General features: G+C 50.0%; 8 protein-coding genes across 8 annotated transcripts; 6 read left to right on the top strand and 2 right to left on the bottom strand.

The window, feature by feature from the left end:
- Positions 1–50: 50 nt before the first annotated feature.
- ALTATR162_LOCUS10550 (uncharacterized protein) lies at positions 51–473 on the top strand (the record flags this gene model as incomplete). Its single annotated transcript, XM_043318186.1, has 4 exons — positions 51–86; positions 172–265; positions 326–372; positions 417–473. 4 exons carry the CDS (start codon positions 51–53, stop codon positions 471–473), a joined length of 234 nt encoding a protein of 77 aa, XP_043174121.1.
- Positions 474–914: 441 nt separating this feature from the next.
- On the bottom strand, positions 915–2,858 carry ALTATR162_LOCUS10549 (uncharacterized protein; the record flags this gene model as incomplete). The annotated part of the gene is made up of 4 exons (XM_043318185.1): positions 915–1,760; positions 1,869–2,080; positions 2,131–2,629; positions 2,679–2,858. The coding sequence occupies 4 exons, from the start codon at positions 2,856–2,858 to the stop codon at positions 915–917; spliced, it is 1,737 nt and encodes a 578-aa protein (XP_043174120.1).
- Positions 2,859–4,252: 1,394 nt separating this feature from the next.
- On the top strand, positions 4,253–5,631 carry ALTATR162_LOCUS10548 (uncharacterized protein; the record flags this gene model as incomplete). Its single annotated transcript, XM_043318184.1, has 5 exons — positions 4,253–4,285; positions 4,356–4,413; positions 4,468–4,542; positions 4,594–5,497; positions 5,547–5,631. 5 exons carry the CDS (start codon positions 4,253–4,255, stop codon positions 5,629–5,631), a joined length of 1,155 nt encoding a protein of 384 aa, XP_043174119.1.
- Positions 5,632–5,928: 297 nt separating this feature from the next.
- ALTATR162_LOCUS10547 (uncharacterized protein) lies at positions 5,929–6,729 on the bottom strand (the record flags this gene model as incomplete). The annotated part of the gene is made up of 1 exon (XM_043318183.1): positions 5,929–6,729. One exon carries the CDS (start codon positions 6,727–6,729, stop codon positions 5,929–5,931), a length of 801 nt encoding a protein of 266 aa, XP_043174118.1.
- Positions 6,730–7,135: 406 nt separating this feature from the next.
- Positions 7,136–9,556, top strand: ALTATR162_LOCUS10546 (uncharacterized protein; the record flags this gene model as incomplete). The annotated part of the gene is made up of 8 exons (XM_043318182.1): positions 7,136–7,205; positions 7,257–7,490; positions 7,546–7,971; positions 8,239–8,478; positions 8,525–8,670; positions 8,781–8,862; positions 8,953–9,064; positions 9,124–9,556. 8 exons carry the CDS (start codon positions 7,136–7,138, stop codon positions 9,554–9,556), a joined length of 1,743 nt encoding a protein of 580 aa, XP_043174117.1.
- Positions 9,557–10,565: 1,009 nt separating this feature from the next.
- ALTATR162_LOCUS10545 (uncharacterized protein) lies at positions 10,566–13,701 on the top strand (the record flags this gene model as incomplete). Its single annotated transcript, XM_043318181.1, has 5 exons — positions 10,566–10,685; positions 10,735–11,043; positions 11,180–11,628; positions 11,702–12,816; positions 12,863–13,701. 5 exons carry the CDS (start codon positions 10,566–10,568, stop codon positions 13,699–13,701), a joined length of 2,832 nt encoding a protein of 943 aa, XP_043174116.1.
- Positions 13,702–14,858: 1,157 nt separating this feature from the next.
- Positions 14,859–16,184, top strand: ALTATR162_LOCUS10544 (uncharacterized protein; the record flags this gene model as incomplete). Its single annotated transcript, XM_043318180.1, has 1 exon — positions 14,859–16,184. One exon carries the CDS (start codon positions 14,859–14,861, stop codon positions 16,182–16,184), a length of 1,326 nt encoding a protein of 441 aa, XP_043174115.1.
- A 1,225-nt stretch (positions 16,185–17,409) lies between these two features.
- On the top strand, positions 17,410–18,406 carry ALTATR162_LOCUS10543 (uncharacterized protein; the record flags this gene model as incomplete). The annotated part of the gene is made up of 2 exons (XM_043318179.1): positions 17,410–17,792; positions 17,854–18,406. 2 exons carry the CDS (start codon positions 17,410–17,412, stop codon positions 18,404–18,406), a joined length of 936 nt encoding a protein of 311 aa, XP_043174114.1.
- Positions 18,407–19,355: the final 949 nt, after the last annotated feature.

Genomic DNA, 19,355 nt, shown 5'->3' with positions numbered 1-19,355 from the left:
TTCTACATCCGTCTTTCACACTGCTTGTCCAACCAGCTCCATTCTTCAGCATGCCGACTCCCATCGATCGCGCAGTGCAACAACGTGTAGGTTACTCATGGCTATCATGGCATCTGCTCTACATAGTGGGCCTTCTACATATCGCTGTCATCATAAGTTAATACAAGATAGGGCCCTTTCTTCGCTTTCGCTGCAGTCGTTGCTGGCGTTGCAGCATGGAGTATCTGGGGACAAGACATCTTTCCTAGTCAAGACCCCACTGGCGGTATGCTAATCTATGCTCCCTAGAATTTCTGTCGGTCAAACCTTACTGACGCCATCTTAGACCCAGAAACATGGACTCACGATCAATGCATTACCTGGCTCAAGCACGTAAGTTTTCTTATCGCAAAAAGATACAACAAGACGTATTTTAGCCCTGGCTACTGTCAACATACCATGGCATTTCGCTGATGATAGGTGCTGTCGGTTGAGCAACTTTATGCTAATACTACAGCAGAGAAATTTACACCCCTCTCCACTTGCAACAACCGCTGAGCTACTGGAACGGATTAAGGCAAACATGAGGGTAGCCAGAGAGCGAACGCCAGGTCAATAAAGAAAACTAGCCGTTGCATAGTTTGATAATCTTGTATCAAACTATCCTCATCAGTACCTCATATTGGTTACTAGTTACGTAAATAATGGGAATCCATAAGCAGTTTTTCCATCTCGTGGCCTCTCGGTAGTTGCCCGACTGAGCAATTATCCTTCCATCCGGGAACTCAATACCCTGGTATTTGCCCAGCCAAAATTTGATCGACTCCTCTAAAACCTCAAAAACTCCAAATCACTCCAGGCCTCATTATCCCACGTCAACGCCATACTCCTTCCAACACACTTTTGACGCTTTTCTCACAAGCCCCACTAACAACCTACCGGCCACCATCCGTCCTCTTGAACTCCCGGAGAATTTCGACACTAACACTGTAGTGTTCTGCCTCCTCAGTATATGCGCTCTCCTCCTCCATCATCTCTCGGCTGAGACGGTCCAGCTCCTCGGCCATACGTTGCTTATACGGACTCATTTGCTCGTCGATTCCAGCCTGCTTCTTGGCGATTTCTACACGCTTCTTGCGCATTTCCTGGAGCTTCTTACGCTGGTCCGCAAGCTGGTGCTCGATCGAAATGGTCTTCGGTGTAGATGATCGTGGGAGAATTCGTGGGACTGTAGGCTGGGCAGGAGGCGAAAGTGACGTTGAGGTGACCTTCGTACGCTTCGGCTCGGGTGTTGCGCCGTTTGTAGTGGGGGAATGACGCTTGACCGGTACAGCTACGCTGGGAGGTCTATCTTGTTTCTTCTGATCATTGACAGTGGCGGTGCTGATAAGCGCTGGCTTTGCGATTGGTTTCTTGGCTGGAGTAACAGGCGACTGCGGAAGCTTTGTGACCGTCGCTCTGGCTGCGATTGCGGATGTCTCTGAGTGTACACCTGTGGGTTTGGTCTTGAGATCTGGGAGGCTGGGTACTTTGGTGGTATTGTCAGCTACCGGCTCAGAAGATGTATCAACGACATTGTCGGCAAAACCATCACTACCGCTATTGGCAGTGGAGGTAGAGATGACGCTATCAATATCCCCGCTGGTGGGTATCTTCCTTTCTTCTGTGGTGGTAGACTTCGCTAAGAGAGTAGCAGTTGCTTGGTCTGTAGGAGAAACCATCTTCGTAGTTTCGATTGACTTTGATTTGAGTCCAGGCTTCTTATTGGTGGGGATGGAGATCTAAAAGTATGTGTTAGAAGTAGGTAGAGATTGGGCCGAGTCAGAAGTCAAGGTGAAGTAGATATGAGGTAGTGAGGAGAGGTAAGTTCCAGCGAGTCTTTCTCTTACTTCAGAAACTGGCTGTACGCCTTTTACTGGAGTAGAAGGTGTACCAGGAGGCATTGGGGATGATGATCGAGACGAAGCATCTCCGTCGTTCTTAAGCGGCTTTTCACCTAATCGCAGAGGGGTTGCGGGATCTAGCAATAGAATACGCGGTTCCGTCTTCTCTTTGCTGTCAGGATCATACGTCATAACCAGGTTTCGCTTCATAATGTCTTCTGAAGAACAGTGTCAGCACCATACTTAAAATGGTGCTTGACCAGCTCACCTTCAGTTCGATAATGGAAACGAAAGATCGCCCAGGGCTCTGTTCCTGGACGCTTCGCATCTGCCCTGCGCCGGTGAAGGCTCGGCTGCCTCTCCCCCAGAAGAGCACTGTTCTTCTCGAACGACATTCTGAAAGCCGGAGGTATGAGCTTATAGCTTACTCTCTGCTCGGTATCATGGACTTCTCCATCCTCGGTGTTGCCTCCAACGCTGTAGTACTTCTTTACTTCACCAATATCATGCGAAACTCCCAGTTGTCGGGTAACGTAAAGACGTAGTTCAATGGTCCCGATAGTCTCAGGCGCATCGCCTTGTATCGTGGTAACACCCACAATTGGAGCCACCGTGATGTCGGTATCGATGATTCCTTTTGTAGTCTTGTATAGAAACCTCTCTGTGTCGATCTTCTTGTTGTGCTGATGGCTTACCGCCTTGGCCGCATACGAACTGGCCTTGCGGAGTACTCCATCCACAATAGTATCGTAGGCCACAGCGAGAGTCTGAGAATTAGTTAGATGATTTTGTCGAGTTTGTATAAGTAGAATTTACCGTGCCCCAGAACCGGCCTCCGATGCGAGGCTTATGGCCCTCATCAAGTGGTATATAGCAACATATCGCTTTGTCTGTTCGATCGATATATTCACCATACTCTTTCAGCGCCGAAACTTCGCCCTCGGTGTAAATGTTGACCCGGGCCTTCCTATCGCTGTCCTTCTCAATGACCTTCATATCGAGAAGCTTTGTTGTGATGCGAAGATTGAAAGTGACTAAGGCGTGTTCGGGGGCGATTGCACAGCTCTCTCCTTACGAGGCCTAATACCAAGCCGAGGTTTGAGGTTCAAAAACAACGGGAGCGGGTAACGGGGAAGCTGTGACAGTAGTAGAGTTACGGAATGAATAGAAGAAGTTGTATAGGCTAAAGACTAGGCTGCCGAGGACCAAAGAAGCTTCTCGAGTGCACTGGGGCCAGGACCAAAGGTGAGACGATGCCGGCGTGAGGGCGCTTCTGACACTGACTGATTAGGCTTCAAATCTTTGGTCTTGGTATATGTCCGGGTAGGGCTACCATGGACAGACAGTTGTAGCGAAGGGGGCTTGACGTAGTGTCGAGCGACAGAAGAGTGGGTGTGGTGGCCAGGAGAAAAGGTCCAAATGGAGGAGAGACGGCCTCATAGGCTAGAAGGCCTAACAAAAACAGATGAGCAGTGAGGTGAAGGTGAAGCTAGCCTGATGCGCGACATGTGCTGGTGGAACGCCGTGATGCCAGCGATCGCCAGACCCGCAAAGGCTCAAGTAAGAGTCACTTGAACGTTACTCAGAGTTCAGCTGTATATGTTAGTTGTTGTATGCAGTACCATCCTTCCATCGTAGTGGGAAATGCCCCGGAATGCTTCAAAAATGTGCGGCTCAATGGGGCAGCATGCTTTAACAAGCTTCAAGATCACAGTGGTTGCTGTAGCTCGACATGACCAATTCTTCTTGCTCTTTCGACGTTCACCATTGTTGGTGTTTTGAGGTACCAGAAACGCAGCCCCTACTGGCTGCCTGTAAACGATCGATTTTTTCTGATCATCTCATCACATAGCATGACATAACAAGAATGTCTGGCAGAATCTATGAGGGAAAGTAACTTGACGAGGCCATTGTGCGCTATGGGGAACAGAGCGCTTGGTACATCTCTCAGCCCGAACAACAAATTCAATATGTTTGGAAGAGGGCTCCAGATCCTAAGAGCAGTTCGTCGTAGTAACTGCTTATCAACTGAAATCTGTCACGGGATGAAACACTCATATGCTATGCGATCCGTAGCCCATATTATCACATGCAAATGCAGCCGTAGTGGACTGCAGAGAAAGGGTTCGGGGGTTGCAGAGAATCGAAGAACAGGCCGGAATAGAATAAGGGCGAGAACGAAAAAAACAAGTACCAGGACGAGTGAAAGGGATGAATAGCGCTGCGCCGGAGGTAATAGAGAAAGCGAGCCGCGGCGGAAGGACGGATGCGGTCATTTGCCAAGCGCGGTTTCTTCCTTCGGTTCGGATGCATTTTCGGGGGACGGCAGCTCCAGCTGGTTTCTCTCTACCTCAAATCCCTCACCACCAGCCCAACGCCGCAACTCCACCATGTTGTCGAGGACCTCTCAAAGAACAGCGCAGGTACGGACATGTCTATGCGCTTGCAATTGGCGGTTATGGCGGAAATTGAAGTGCTAATGCGCCTGTACAGACGCTCCTGCGGGGCGCGAAGCCTGCCTCTCGATGGGCACCCGCCATGGCTACACGATGTACGAACACTGCGTAAAATATCCCGAGTAATGGAGAGTCTAACTGGGCGACAGCAATGGCCACGGTCACTCAGGACATCTTTAAGCCCACCAAGTTCGGCGGCAAATACACCGTTACCTTGATTCCTGGTATGCGCGATAACCGCCCATAAAACCGATATAGATTCTGAACATGCGCAGGTGATGGTATCGGTGCTGAGGTCTCCGAGTCGGTCAAGGAGATCTTCAAGGCGGACAACGTTCCCATTGAGTGGGAGCAGGTCGACGTATCTGGTGTCGACTCCGGCAACGTCCACTCCGAGGAGCTCCTCCGCGAATCTATTGCTTCGCTCAAGCGCAACAAGCTCGGTCTCAAGGGTATCCTTCATACTCCCGTCGAGCGATCCGGCCACCGTTCCTTCAACGTTGCCCTCCGTCAAGAGCTCGACATCTACGCTTCCATCGTCCTCCTCAAGAACATCCCTGGTTACGAGACACGCCACAAGGACATCGACTTCTGCATCATCCGTGAGAACACCGAGGGTGAATACTCTGGTCTCGAGCACCAGTCGGTCAACGGCGTCGTTGAGTCGCTCAAGATCATCACCCGTGAGAAATCGGAGCGCATCGCCAAGTTTGCTTTCGCCTTTGCGCTCGCCAACAACCGCAAGAAGGTTACCTGCATCCACAAGGCCAACATCATGAAGCTTGCCGATGGTCTTTTCCGCAACACCGTCAAGAGGGTTGGTGAGGACTACCCCACTCTCGAGACCAACGACATGATCGTCGACAACGCTTCCATGCAGTGTGTCTCAAGGCCACAGCAATTCGATGTCATGGTCATGCCCAACTTGTACGGAGGTATCCTGTCCAACATCGGTGCCGGTCTTGTTGGTGGCCCTGGTATCGTCCCCGGTTGCAACATGGGCCGCAACGTCGCCCTTTTCGAGCCTGGATGCCGTCACGTCGGTCTCGACATCAAGGGCAAGGACCAGGCCAACCCCACTGCTCTGATCCTGTCCGCTGCCATGATGCTCCGTCACATCGGTCTCGATGACCATGCCAACCGCATCTCGCAGTCCGTCTACAAGGTTATCGCTGACGGGTGAGTTTGATGTTAAACCAAAGAGTAAACCTTAACTAATATTCTCTAGTACCGCTCGCACACGGGACATGGGAGGCAACACCACCACCCACGAGTTCACCCGCGCAGTCCTGAACCAGATGGAGAAGGCATGATCTGACCATCATGATCTTCGTGTTTGCTGAGCTTTGATGTAACGCGATGATACCGTCAAATCTAGGCCTCGGCTCACATCGGGTTAACCTATGATAGGGAGCAACAACACATTTTCTTTACGATTGGACGCAATGGCACTTGTACAACTACCAGCTGGAATGTGAATAGAGCTGTACTTGTAGGCGGTATATAGCATGCTGCATGATTGAATTGACCATTCTTATACCCTCCTGAAAATGCCAGAACCAGAACTCCGTGCTATGCGTAACATCGTGATCATGATGTCGTGGGTATATCTAGAATTGGATCCTCCTCTTCCTGCCAGTGTACTTGGACGACGCCTTGACAACCTTGCCTTGCCTCTCCATCTGCTCTTTCTTCTTCATGATGTACGCCTTGCTGCCCTTGCGCTCCTCGCCCCTCTTCATACCCTTTCCCTTCCTTCGTGCATCGTCGACGTCCACGCCCTCCATACCCCTCACAACACCCGTGATATCGCCATCCAGCGCTCCTCCGCCCACAGTCAGGACAAGATACGTCTTTGCGCTCTTGGTTCCCATGTCATCCTCCAGAAGACCCGCACCGAAACCGGCCTTGATCGCTGCCTGCGCTACCATCTTCTTCTGCCCATCGTTCTTTGGGTAGAACTGACAAACTGCCCTCCCTCCTCTCTTCAGACTCGCGTAAAGCTGGTTGAAGAACCTCGATAATCTGCCCGCAGGACTGTCCTCGCTCGTCTCGGCGTTGCAAAGCCATTGTACAGCACTAATACTAATCGCCGCATCGAAGGTTCCTGGTCTGAACGGTACTCCTTGCCCTGCATCCGCCAGCAGCAGATCTCCCTCTACCTCTTTTTCTAGCGCAACACCCAGCATGGATGCGCTGATGTCAAAACCAATCCATACGTGTGGACCACCTGGCGTACCTTGCTCAGCGGTTTGCGAGAGGATTTCACCGCTGAGACCGGAGCCACAGCCAATGTCGAGGATCATGGAGGGCGAGGAAAGCGCGAGGAGAGAGAGGGCGCGGTGGGTCATGGTAGATTGGATCTTTTGGATTCGCGACGAGGTTGTATATTTCCGCGATTCGGAAGTCATTGTAGAAGAGGTCGGGGGGGTCTATAGAACTGTAAGCGCTATGTTCTTTTGCTGCGCGATTTGCGATATCGCGAAGAGGCGTGCGTACAGGATGTCTTCGGGGCGCGACATGATTGCGGTTATGGACTCTGAATTCGTCTACAATAGACTGCAGTGTTCTTTTTATAGGCTCGAAATATGCGAATTGCCTGCGCTGAGGTTGTGTGAAGCGAGCGTAATCTGTCGGTAGGTCGATTCACTGGAGCCAAGAGTTCGACGACTTTTTGGTGTTGCACCCCACACTTTGCCGCGGGTCCACGGGTTTCTCCGCTAGCCTTGATGCCACCTTTGGACTGACCTCATCGTGCGCCTGCCAAACTTCCAGACTCCATCCTTCTTCACATCCCCCTGAAGTGTCAAAGTCAACATGTGGATACTACCGTTGCTTGGATATGTGGGTGTCATCCTGGGGTTCGCGTTCCTGACGCTTGCGATAGGTACTTTGCAGTGATATATAGTCTTTGGTTCATGGAGCTGACGCAACGTAGCTTCCGGCCTATACTATCTATCTGAACTCGTGGAAGAGCATACTGTGTTCGCGAAGAAACTACTCTATCGGCTCATCTACGGCGTCGTTGGCATACAGATCCTGCTTCTTGTGGTCGATAGGTTCCCAATTGGACTAAGCGCGTTGAGCGTCGTGTCGCATGTCATCTATGCGCAGAACCTGAGGAAGTTTCCCATTGTCAAGCTCACGGATCCGCTATTCTTGGTCTCTTGTGGTATGCGTTCCCTGGTCCTAAGTCCGTACCAGTCCTGTACTAAGCGTCTTCCTAGCCCTCGTGATTGCAAACCACTACCTTTGGTTCCGCCACTTCAGCGCTCCGCCGGCGAACACATACTCCTCGTACCCTTACTCCCGCGACGTCAATATTCCCTCATTCACCGAGATCGCATCCTACTTTGGCCTGTGTGTCTGGCTAGTACCATTCGCCTTGTTCGTCTCCTTGTCTGCTGGCGAGAACGTCCTTCCCTCAATGGGCTCCGAGTACGCGACTGGAGACGGCAGCAGCTACATCATGCCAGGAAAAGCACCAGAGTCGTTTGGAAGTGGGACAGGTATTGGAGTTGGCGGAGTGAGCAGCGGAATGGAGGGAAAGAGGAGGGCGAGAAGTGGAACAAACGCGGGCATGGCAAAGGCCGTTGTCACTGGTGTCAGAGAGTGGGTCGGAGAGACAGGAGAAGTTATGGGACTGTGGAAAGGTGAGAGGACGAGGCCGACATTTTAAGAGTTGGGTCTTTAGGGAATATGATTGTACGAGTAATGCAGATGCCTGATGCAACAGCTTTTTGCGAGTCGGTCAAGTTCATACGTTTGTTTGCACTTACGTCTGTTCATTTTTCGGAATTCGCCTTATCGTGAAAAGCGACAGACATTATCGCACACGCGACCCTCAAACAAACACGCAGGTCGCAACTTTGCCCACCCCACATTCCACCTCTGCTGCCTTCGCACCACAACATACCTAGGCAATCCTGGATTGCTCGAAACTGTCATTCCTCAACCAACATTCTCCATGGATAGCCTGCTCTCCCTACCCACACGCATGGCCGCTCCAACGCCCCAGGTCAAGCCGCCACGGCTGCAGCGCGAGACTGCGTCTTTCGGACAGCAACAGCTTGACCCGCGTAATGCTCGCAATCTCTTACGCAAAGTCTTCAAAAAAAAAGCTGGAACCATCTACCTACGGCACAGAATTTGCAGGCCGAGTAAGTGACACTGCTGTAGGAACGTGGCTGCAGTGACTGGTGATAGTACCCAGACACGCTGAGTTGTTGCTTGACACGCCGATTGGTCGCGACTTCAATCTGATCACCGCCGCTGGTGTAGACTTTCAAGTACACTCCATCATGTTGATCGGTGGCTCGAAGGCGTTGCAGAAGGGGCTATTCCCTGGCGGTGTAAGACTACCTCCTTTCATCGCCTTCACTCCAGTTTGGATCGTACCCTCGAGCTGATGAACTGCTGTTATTACTTTTACGTGTTGTGGATTCGAAATTGACATGGTCAGGCGACGATTCCCAACCCGCCAAGTTTCGTGAATCTGCCGCCTCACTTCCACCCTATCCTCGTAGACCGAATTGTCAATTTCAGTAAGTATTACGCATACTGTTTAATCAAGAACATATACTGATTCAATACCATAGTCTATACATCGGACTACAAGTTCCTTCCTGGCTAAGAAGACGGTCAACTCACACAGAGCACCTTCAAATTCTACCACGCAACCCTCATCCCAAACGAGAATCCACCCTCGCCTGCTACGGTTGCCCTCGTCGACATCATCGAATATGCGTATCATCTCCACATCTACGCCCTGACGGAAGAGTTGGAGTACGAGACGCTGCGATCAGCTGCAAAGACGAGGATGGTGCATTACAGCAATTTGTCGTCGCAGCTGTTCTTGCACAAGAGGCTAGACATTGGACGGAAGCACAGCTCACAAAGTTCTCCGAAAGCATCCAGGGTTCAGAATACGACGACTTCCGTAAGGTTTATACTGTTGTCAAGGGACAGACTGAGGAGCTCATCAAACAAGGTGATATTACGAAGCAGTCGGTGGCGGAGCGCAAGAAGCATCGGGACCGTAGGAAGGCAGCCAATTCCAAACACAGCAACGAGGATAAGAACAAAATCTTTAGGGCTGATGGCTCGCCTATAGGAACATTAGGTGCACGTCCCACATCTCAGAAGGACAAGTTCAAGCGGAGACATGAAGGGAGGCGTGGCGTTGGTGCGGTTGCAAAGGCTGATGGAGACGAAGACATGGCCATGGAGGTTGATTAGGGTGTCTAAATTTCGCGGCAACCCGAGTTTGTATACATCATCGTCGCATCTTATACAAGAACTAAATAAGTGCTAAAAACTTTTCTACTACATTGCATTCTATAACAGCATATCATAAAAAAATAATGAATATCTTATGCTAATGCAGACGTCTAAGCTATCTACATCTATATATGATGTCTGTGTTAGTGTTGTTGTAGGCAACGTAGTAGAAAGGCTTTCTACACCTACTTAATTTCTTCCTTGCATGGAGTGGTCGCATACTTTTTTGCGTCTGGTCGTTTTCAACAGACTTCAAGAGGTGGGATTGCAGCAGGCTTGGATCCTTAGCAGAGCCAATTGCTTTCGCTATTTGATCTGGCGTTTGGTCGTCTCGAATATGCTTCAACTTTGAAATATGCTTTTGCGATCACGTATCTACGATAACAACTCACCAATAAAGCCGAAGTCATATTTGGAGTTGAAATAAACCATTTGTGCATACATGGGATTCGTGGCTAGGCTACACAGATTCGTGCCGCTTTGTTCGTACGCTGTTCGATCGTGCTGATCTTGTGCGAGCAGTGACATACAGGTTTCCGCCACATTGAGTGAACTTTGATATTATCTTTGTATGCTTGACGAGGAGCTCGTAGTTTCTATGTCATAATACGCACAAGACTGCCCTCGAGGCATTCACTACATTTTACAATCGTAGACTGATTAAGAGAAGCTCGTGAGCACCTCCAAGGTATAGAAAGATTAGTTATCGGTATAATGGCCGCTGTTCAGGCAAATGGGAAGTGAGAGGCTGCTTTGTTTGCTGTGTGTAGGTGAAACTGCAGCCGGGACTCGCCTCCGACTTCCGCCCGAAAGCCCTCAACATCATTTTCCGTCTCTACACATCCCCGCCTGCGACGTATATTTCCCCAGCCAATCACCAGATTTTTACCATTATTCGAGCATCGCTAGCCTCTGGTCGATCTTTTCTGCGACTGCGATACTCGGTCGCGCTTCAGTGCCTGCCATTATGGCGTGCAACAGTTGGGAGAAGTTGTGCAAGGCTCAACGCGACTACCCAAAACCGAAGTTCGCAGATTCTTTTGTGCAGAAGTCGCTCAAGAAGACACCCAAAAACCCATTTCTCTTGGTACGTTGGTCTGAGCTGGAAAGTGCATTGCTATGCTAATTTCGAGCAGGCATGGAAAGCTCGTTTAGGTCTTACACTCAACCATGGACACAACGATGTGGTGAACCTAGTCCAACAAGCATGGGAGCAGCCAGGAGTAAATGACATCCGCCTGCTTTCCTACTTATACCAAATTCTTGCGGAAGCAACGCGGAGAGACCAGGGTCATAACCTTAACATCAGCGGAGTAGGCGACGGGAACCTCAAAGTTTGGCAACGTGCTGCGAAAGCGTTGGGCCGCAAAGAAGACCGTCAAGAACTCTGGTCCGCCTTAGGGCAAGTAGCATTAGCCGAGGAGTGCTGGGAAGACTTCCGCCTGGTAGGTAAAAAGTCGAATCTTGGTCTCACTATGCGAATAACTCGAGCCCCTAGTAGACAGATATTTTCATGCCTTCTTCACACAGCAGTGGATTCTAGTAGACTGATTCTTGGTGTCCCTTGCTGACTATCAACAGGCTGTCTTCCACTACAGTAAGGAGACCAAGGACGGCACTGGGCCAGCGTCAGCGAAGAAGCATGCTCATATCACGCAAATACTCGCCATCCAACTTGCAGCCGAACAGCAGCGTGGACTTCCTGCAGGCGAGATGAAATGTAAACTTCAATTTGACCTGGCTCGTAGACTCCTGAAGCAAGCATATGAGGCGGCCCCAGATGACCCGATCGCATTCAAAGATATACGCGATCTACGCTTCATGGGTGAGATTTTTGCGCGGCAAGCCAAATGCAACGAGCTGTTCGAGCACTGGAGTCGCCCGCCCACAGCTCTCCAGGACCTTATGAACAGACATCAGGGTGACCTGTGGGATATGAAGATCAGACTTCCGCGGGACAGTAGGGACTGGCCTCTGCTCGAGAGTCAGTGTCTTGCGTATATCGAGCGCGTAATATCGCAACAAGAGAGGTAAGCTGAATTAGAGAAGAAATCTCAGCTCCTCCTTTCATCATACCTCAAAACTGATTGCTGACATTTTCAGCCTTCGAGAAACTTGCGCGTGGAAGCAGGATGTTTGGACAAGTTTGCTACAAGCCGCGCGAGCAACACGTGGCATGGACGATGCCGTTAGCCTTATCTCCGATGTCATACGCCGCACTTTCAAGCCGGATGAGTTCCAAAGCCAGGACCGTAGCCTAAGACTGGCATACATGACACTTCGTCAGACCGTCGTTCCAGGAACCCCGATGCTGACCGACTGTAAGGCTTACTGGTCAAACCACGCGAACCTCATCACATGTTATGCGGATATCCGTCCGTTCGTGGAAGCATTAAGCAGAGAGGATCGTAAGGCATTCTCTAGTTTTGTGGACGCCGACTTTATGGACAAATCCAGGCTATCGGCAGAAAATAACTACCCTTACCAAGACTTGGTTACCTATAGCGGGAATCTCCTGAAGCTGTCTTATCTTCTGTGGATATCACTGACGACGCAGCCAAGTCTGAAATGGCAAGATTATATGGAGGCGCCTTTGGCCATTGCATTGCAAGCCCCCTGGTTACGCGTTCCCAAGTCTCCTGAAGGTATCATTGGGATCTACATCCTCCTTCGGATACATCATGACGCCATGCGTAACGAAGAGACCGTCCATCCTTTCGAAACAACGCCGAATTCGCGAGTCCTTCTTCAAGCTGCAATGCTCGCGCGCCATTTGGTCGCTTGTGATAAAGAAAAGCAAGACAGGCCACTAGCACTACTGGCTGCGCGACTACACCTGAACCTCGGTCTAGGGAAATGTGCTTTCCAACTGTACAGCCATACCAAGTGTAAAGAGATGTTGGTACATACGTTGTCGCCATATGTTCTGTCCCGGATCTCACTGACGCATCCATTTGGTGCAAAAGGCTATCAAGGTTTCTCGGCGGAAGAGGAACTCGGCAAAGCCGTTGGCACCATGGAGAGAATGGAACGCAAGATTGACGACACCATATATGCTGATTTGCAATCGCTTCCGTGGGACCAGGCTATGGAACTTCTGGCTATGAAGCGGAAATTCAAATCGAGCTTGACAAAGCATATATGCAATATCGAGCGCCGCCGTATATCACGACTAAAGAGCGAACCAATTGATAACCTACCAGTCATCGACCCGAATAGTAAGTATTTTCTACGTTGTAGCTGATCATCGGCTAATTCATGTAGGCTATCGACACATCTCGGACAACGTGGACAGATCCGTGTTCCCCAATTATGAGCACTCTCAATCCCCTGGACCACTTCGACACATCATGCCTAACCCGATACCTAATGTCAACTGGCTGGCCGAAAGCCTTGATACCTGGGATACGAGCAGCAGAGTGCTTTATAGAGAGACACAAGTGTTGAACCCACAGGGTTCATGGATACGCTCAAATGCCACGCCTCCGGGGCATATCAGGGAAACCGACCTTAACATGACGCCTGCGGAATTCAAAGCTCAGGATTTGTGGGAGTGCATCAACTCTATCGCTAAGATGATGGTGTTGGGAGAAGATCCCATAGGAATGCTTTCTGTTCTGATCAAAGCGCTGCCGGAAGAGCTTCACGCGATGCGGTTGGCAATGGAAAAGTTACGCATGCCGGGCGCTACCAACTTGAAACTCGAAGATGAACCCACTATGTTCCATGAGAACATGCTTATATCCTGCTACACCAAGTTCGAGGTCCTCCGCGCGCTCATTAAGCTGGTCGAGCACCTACGCGAGAAGGTCGTCAATGCGAAGACTCACTACCTGAAGGCCAAGTTGCCGAAGAACTGGGTCAATGATATAGAAAGCGAGACCAAGATCTGTTTTGAGGCAATACGTGACGTGGCGCATAGCTATATCAAGCTCGTCGAAACAAAAGGTCAAGCTGCAATCAAGGCGCAAATACGGTGGGGTAAGACGGGCGAGCTACTGAAAGAGGTGCTGAGTGACGATGACGTCGACTTCTACGCAACTGAATATGTTGATAGCGCACTTCAGGCTTGGAAGGGTGTGCTGCAGGTTAAGCTTAAGTAGACTGACATACCGCAAATACATCCAGTCTGGTCTTTCGCATGCTTGTTTTCCTATGCGAAGTTCTGCGAAGATAACCCAACTCGAGAATCAGGCTATCGATTACCAGGTTTGCGTCTACGATGATCTCTAGCTTCCATCGTGAGTTTGACGATGGAGCATACAAGTACTCTGCCTTTGAACATCAGCTTGATGACCAAACCATCAGTATATATACACGCATTATTATCCGATTTCTTTACGGGTATCAGACCTATGATCTACACCTTCCCATACTATTACATTCGATACAACACTATCTCTATCTACGTGGGCTCCATACGAATAATGAACAAAAAGGATCCACCGAAGAGACTTGGCCGCCCCTACACGCCAGCACTGCTGTGACTGCAATAACCCCACGCTACTGGTAACTATCATCGATAAGACACTGAGATTTATCCGCTTTCGCCACAAGTACTATAAGCCTGTCGTCGTCTGTTGCTGCACATGCCATCATGATTCGCATGGCCAGTGAGCTTGAGATCAATATGCGACCGTTGTTAAGCGCTAGTCTTCAAGAAGACAAATATCGGAAATGCTAATGAAGTGGCCTGTGGACGGGATGTTGGACGGCTATGTCGAAAGATAGATTTTGCCTTGATGAATGATATGGCTGGAGGTGGCATTCTCTTATGAGAAAGATCGTGTTACCGTGTTCTTACTTTGTCTGGCACCCAAATACTGCAAGTATTCGCTATATTGACTAGACGTTGTTTCATTCCAGATAGGAGCGGCTTGACGAGGAAGTAAGGACTGCACATCCTCGCACTTTCACAATGAATTCTTAGCTGCAGCTGTCACCCACATCCCGATTTCCATCTTGTACTACCTGGACGTGGTGGCGGTGATTGCCTAGATGCGGGTTACTTTGTCGAATCTTCTGACTTCATAGTGAAGACGCAAACGCTGTATCCCCACAACCCAACTCACGTTCACCTCATTCTTAGCTCCGCCATTATTACTATTTCGTCGTTCACTGAGAATTTTTCAAAGCCAAACTATCACTGTCAGCTTGACTTGCTGTTTCGCTCAGCTTTGTCGCAGCTTCATCTTTTGCACTTGGGAACAGTTTACTGTCAATACCGCGCAAGCCTTTTGCGATTGTCTCCATGGACGCAATGTCTTCATCATCGTCAACCCACAGCCCTGGCTCTGGCGACAAACCAGACGAGCACTTCAAAGTCTCTCGCTCAGAGCGGATGTACTCTCTCGCAATACCAAAAGACCCACAGCACACTGTGATGAATCTACCAAACATCTCAATCAGTAATACAGACGGCGATAAGATAAACCAATTAACAGAACCTGGAGAAGCTGCTCAGAGAGCTCGGTATGAGGGCCTAAGGTATTTGATCGACATGACAGGAGGAAGTTACGAGTATGCAGGATTAGGGCTGACGGAAAAATTCCCTGGTAGTGTTGCACGCGCACGAGCTCAAGCAGAGCGTCGACTACAAGAGAGCAAGAAACAGCAGGTCTATACTACTCCGCCTACAAATTTCACGCCGAAATATACCGGCAGGTCGCTGGTCACAATGGAGAAGACTCTTCGAGATCGCTACAACGGGCCTGTTACCTCCGCGCTTGACAACGAGTCCATCACTTCCGCGTACCCCAGTAGTGGCAAAGCAGCAGTCCCGAATGCAATCGCCTCATCCAACGACAACAAAGAGGCACCAAAACCTGACGGCAAATGGCGCTGTTGCAAGTGTCACCGCGGTTACGAGATCTACAGCTTCGCAAAAGGCCAGCATCCAGTCAGTGTCCTGAGCTGCGAATGCACACATCGATCTTGTTCCAAGTGCACATTAGAGGGTCTGGTTAAGCACTTCGTACCGATGAGCGAGCCGGAGTTGATCCCTTTGTCTGAAGATAAGGACAAGGTTATACGGTTCGGTGTATTCTGCGAAGGCTGTGGTTTATCCTGGCGCGCAGAGAAGGTCCAAGACGAGGTCAAGAAAAAGCCGGCGTACAAGTCAGCCCTACTACGTGTTTCTGCAGTTCCTAGGCGACTAACGATGCGCGGTGGCGTACACCCTCTGGAGCGCCTCCGACTTAGTCGGTCGATGAACAACCTGCACGATGATACAGAGAGGCAACCTTCTGCTGTATCAATAGCCTCTTCCAGGTCCGTCCTCAGCCTCCGGTCCCTGTCGAGCGATATGAAGAGAGGGCATGGAGAGCAGGCCGAGTCTGTTTCTGTCAAGTTCACGGGCATCAAGTGTACTTGCGGCATGACTACTGAAACTTCTTCGCTCTGTTTCCAGACCGTAGATCCGCCAAAAGACTTCCGCAAGGTACAGTTTGCAAAGCAAGTGGTTGCGCGCAACGTCGCTAGGTTTGGCAGTACACCGGAAGATAGAGCGAGGGGACATGGTACACCTACCTTGACGTTGAAGGGAAGCCGCCACCCGAATCCCCTCAGGAGCAACCCTGTGGAGTAAAGTGACAGGAGATCAAGCAGTAGTCGTCTCCTGCTACAGATCTAGGAGTAAAGATTCGGTTGAAGGAAGGGTGAGGTTGGAAGGTAGCGTCTATGGTTCGCATGTATTGAGCCGAAATTGAGGCCGCCAAGAGTTAGGATCACCTAAGGCCGTCCATTCTCCAGTTCCGTTCCTCGGATATTACAGTCAGGGATCCTGGATGAATTATATAGGCGCAGCGGGACTGACCTTTCCATTTCTTACTTGAGAGATCCACACTGCGATTGTCGGTAACATGTCGTTTGGACTTGTAGGCAGACGTGATCTGACTGTTGATCAGGTCTTTGAGCCTGTCGGTCGTATCTGGTCATATTACCATGGGCCAGGCAATAGTTAGGCCGTTCCTTAGTCCTCTAATTGATCCTAGTGTTGCACCTGTGACAGCATCGCCACAGTATGCCATCGTTCGTGACACCAGGTTCATTGTATAAACATGACGGATCTTAACGACGGTTTCCAGGTTTAAGTAAGTCTTTGTGAATGTGACTGATATTAGTTGGTGTGACCAATATGACTCAGCCTCTCAGCGCTCACATGTACTTCAGCTCCAGCCTTAGCCGCCGTATTCTATCGCGATAGCTCTTTCGGCCAACTCCGAAACCTCCAACACCAGTGTTGAACCCGCCCTATCAATTACCTCGTCAAGTATCACGCAGTTCAGTGATCAACACGATGGCGGATAGCCATCTAGGTACTGCCTTCGATAACAGCCTTATAGACAGCCTCGCCACAAGCGCCAGGGGTACAAAGAGACGAGAAAGATACTAGCCACACTTCGCCTCATGTGAACCAGTCTAGCGTACAAGCAAGATCCCCAACAATGGAGTCGGTGTAGAAAAATCTGCACGTGTGTTATGTAGAATCTGTATAGCCGGCGCGAACTATCAGGCGCCTTGGAGGCACAGCCTCGTTGTGGATCCCGATGTTGCAGCCTGGCGCCAAACGTCAAGTTGCAGGCAGCTCAAGAAATCGCAAATAAGATGCGCAAAGCCATGCGCATTGTGAAGCATCTGCCCTATCGGTTCATTCACAGTTTCAAATCACAAACACTCATCTAAAACGCGTACCAACATTGTCTGTGTCCGTCTGTTTGCATCGTTCCACAAGGGCCCGACGATCCAAGACATCCGCAGTCAAGGGTTCGGCTATGTCACTGGTCGAGTATGACTAGCCCCACCAAACGACCATGAGACAAACAAGGCACGCAACTAACTTCCCTTCACAGCTTCCACTCTCTTCATCAGCCTTTGTCCTACACCACTCTGGCCCGAGCAGCTACTCTTCCGATAAAATCCGAGGTTTTGTTACTAAAGAGCGACTTCAGCAGCTGACGGGTCACTTAATGAGGAGCCATACAACCTGGTCTAAGATCGTTGAGAAGTTCGTAGGCAAGAACGAGACAACCGATAGCGAACCTCCCAAGGTGGACATTCCCGAGGAAGCGACAAAGGAGCAAGCTACCGATATGAGCAAATCTCCCGGTGTGACGAGTATTGATAAGGTGGTTGAAGACAAAAGCATCAACTTCCACCCTGGCCATCACCAGAACCAACACCGCACAAGGACTTTGTGCACTCTAATCCCCGGAACCACCTACATACCGCAAATTTACTGTCTTTACCGCTGGCAGCATAGAGATGGGTGGCGCAGTCAACTGGCAGCCGCTAATGGCAACCATGCTTAATCACTTGCCGATCACTGTATGCAATCCCCGGAAAGGCTTTTGGGATCAAAGCATTACGCAACAGGCCAAGGATGAATTCTTCAAACAACAGGTCGTCTGGGAGCTAGATGCACTAGAACAAGCAGATGTCATCTGTTTCTTTTTCGATACCGAGACTAAGAGCCCCGTGTCTCTCCTCGAGCTGGGTCTCTGGACTGCATCCGATAAGGTTGTTGTTTGCTGCGGAGAAGCATACTGGAAATCGGGAAATGTCCATCTCACATGTGACCGGTATGGTGTCAAATGTGTCGAGACATTCGCAGAATTGGTGCCCGAGGTCGAGAAGATGCTCACGGCGAAGGGCATGAAACTTGACGACAATGGCGACTTGATCGGGGAGAACATACACGTGCAAAAAGAGAAGCCAAAGAAGAAGTCGCAGCTTGAGGCAGAGAAGGCAGACTTGCAGAGACAAGTCGATGATCTGCTAGCCAAGCTGGCGGTACAGTCGAACATGTGATCAAGATATGTCCCGAGTGGTTTCTGGTGCTTACGGTGCGACTGTTGTTGGCGTTGGCGGCTATCTGTGCATGTTTGATACCAACAAGCGTGGGTGGATATCTTGATTTCTGGTCTGGTGTTGTTTATGTCTTTGTCATATGTCTATTCCATGATTATACGTCTCCATGTCAGAAGTTCCTTGCTGATGAGGGTTTCACACCCCTTCTCCTTGGCTATTATGAAGACCCGGTGAAGAATAGATAACGAAATCGATACCCCTCCGACTCCTCTCTTCTGTCATATCGTCAAACTTTACACCATACAAGCGAGCGGTGCGCTTCACCGATGTGGCCGCTTCTCTACTGATCATTCTGGGAAGACACATTGTGCAACCGAGATAGCGCTGGAAGTTAGGATGTAAATGCTCGTCAAAGCACCATAGTCAATAATGTACATGTATCGCCGCCTTGCGATTCGCATATATATACATACATCTACACTTCCTACCTTCCATACCTATTTTATAATTGTCATATGCCATAGTACAGCAAAGCTCTTCTCCCAAACTCTTCCTGATATTCCCCCAATATCCTTTCCAAATGCCTTGCGACCTCGTTTCCCGCTGAGTCCCAGAATAGACCCAAGTAGTGGATCTCTTGCGGCTATGTATATACCTATCATACCCAATATATCCTGCTTGCTACGTACACGACAGACATCCCGGAAAGGTAGAATGTGAGCCAGTCCGAGGCGTGAGACGGTAGCTTATGGGCATGGCGAACAGTATGACCGGTCGTGACAAGCCCTCTTTCACTCAGACAAGTAGTATGAGGCGGAGAAAAGGCTCCACGACCCCACAGTCTGTTTACCAGTCGAAAAGTCAGGCTAACAAGCAGTCCGTGACCACCAGCCGCCGCTATGGCGGGGACACCACGTCGGTATGTCCTCTCCCATTCCTCAACCCACCT

This window comes from Alternaria atra (assembly GCF_907166805.1).
Source record: "Alternaria atra isolate CS162 genome assembly, contig: 34, whole genome shotgun sequence".
NCBI lineage: Eukaryota > Fungi > Ascomycota > Dothideomycetes > Pleosporales > Pleosporaceae > Alternaria > Alternaria atra.
The sequence above is the reverse complement of the archived record's forward strand: the minus strand, read 5'-3'. Positions and strand labels throughout refer to the sequence as shown.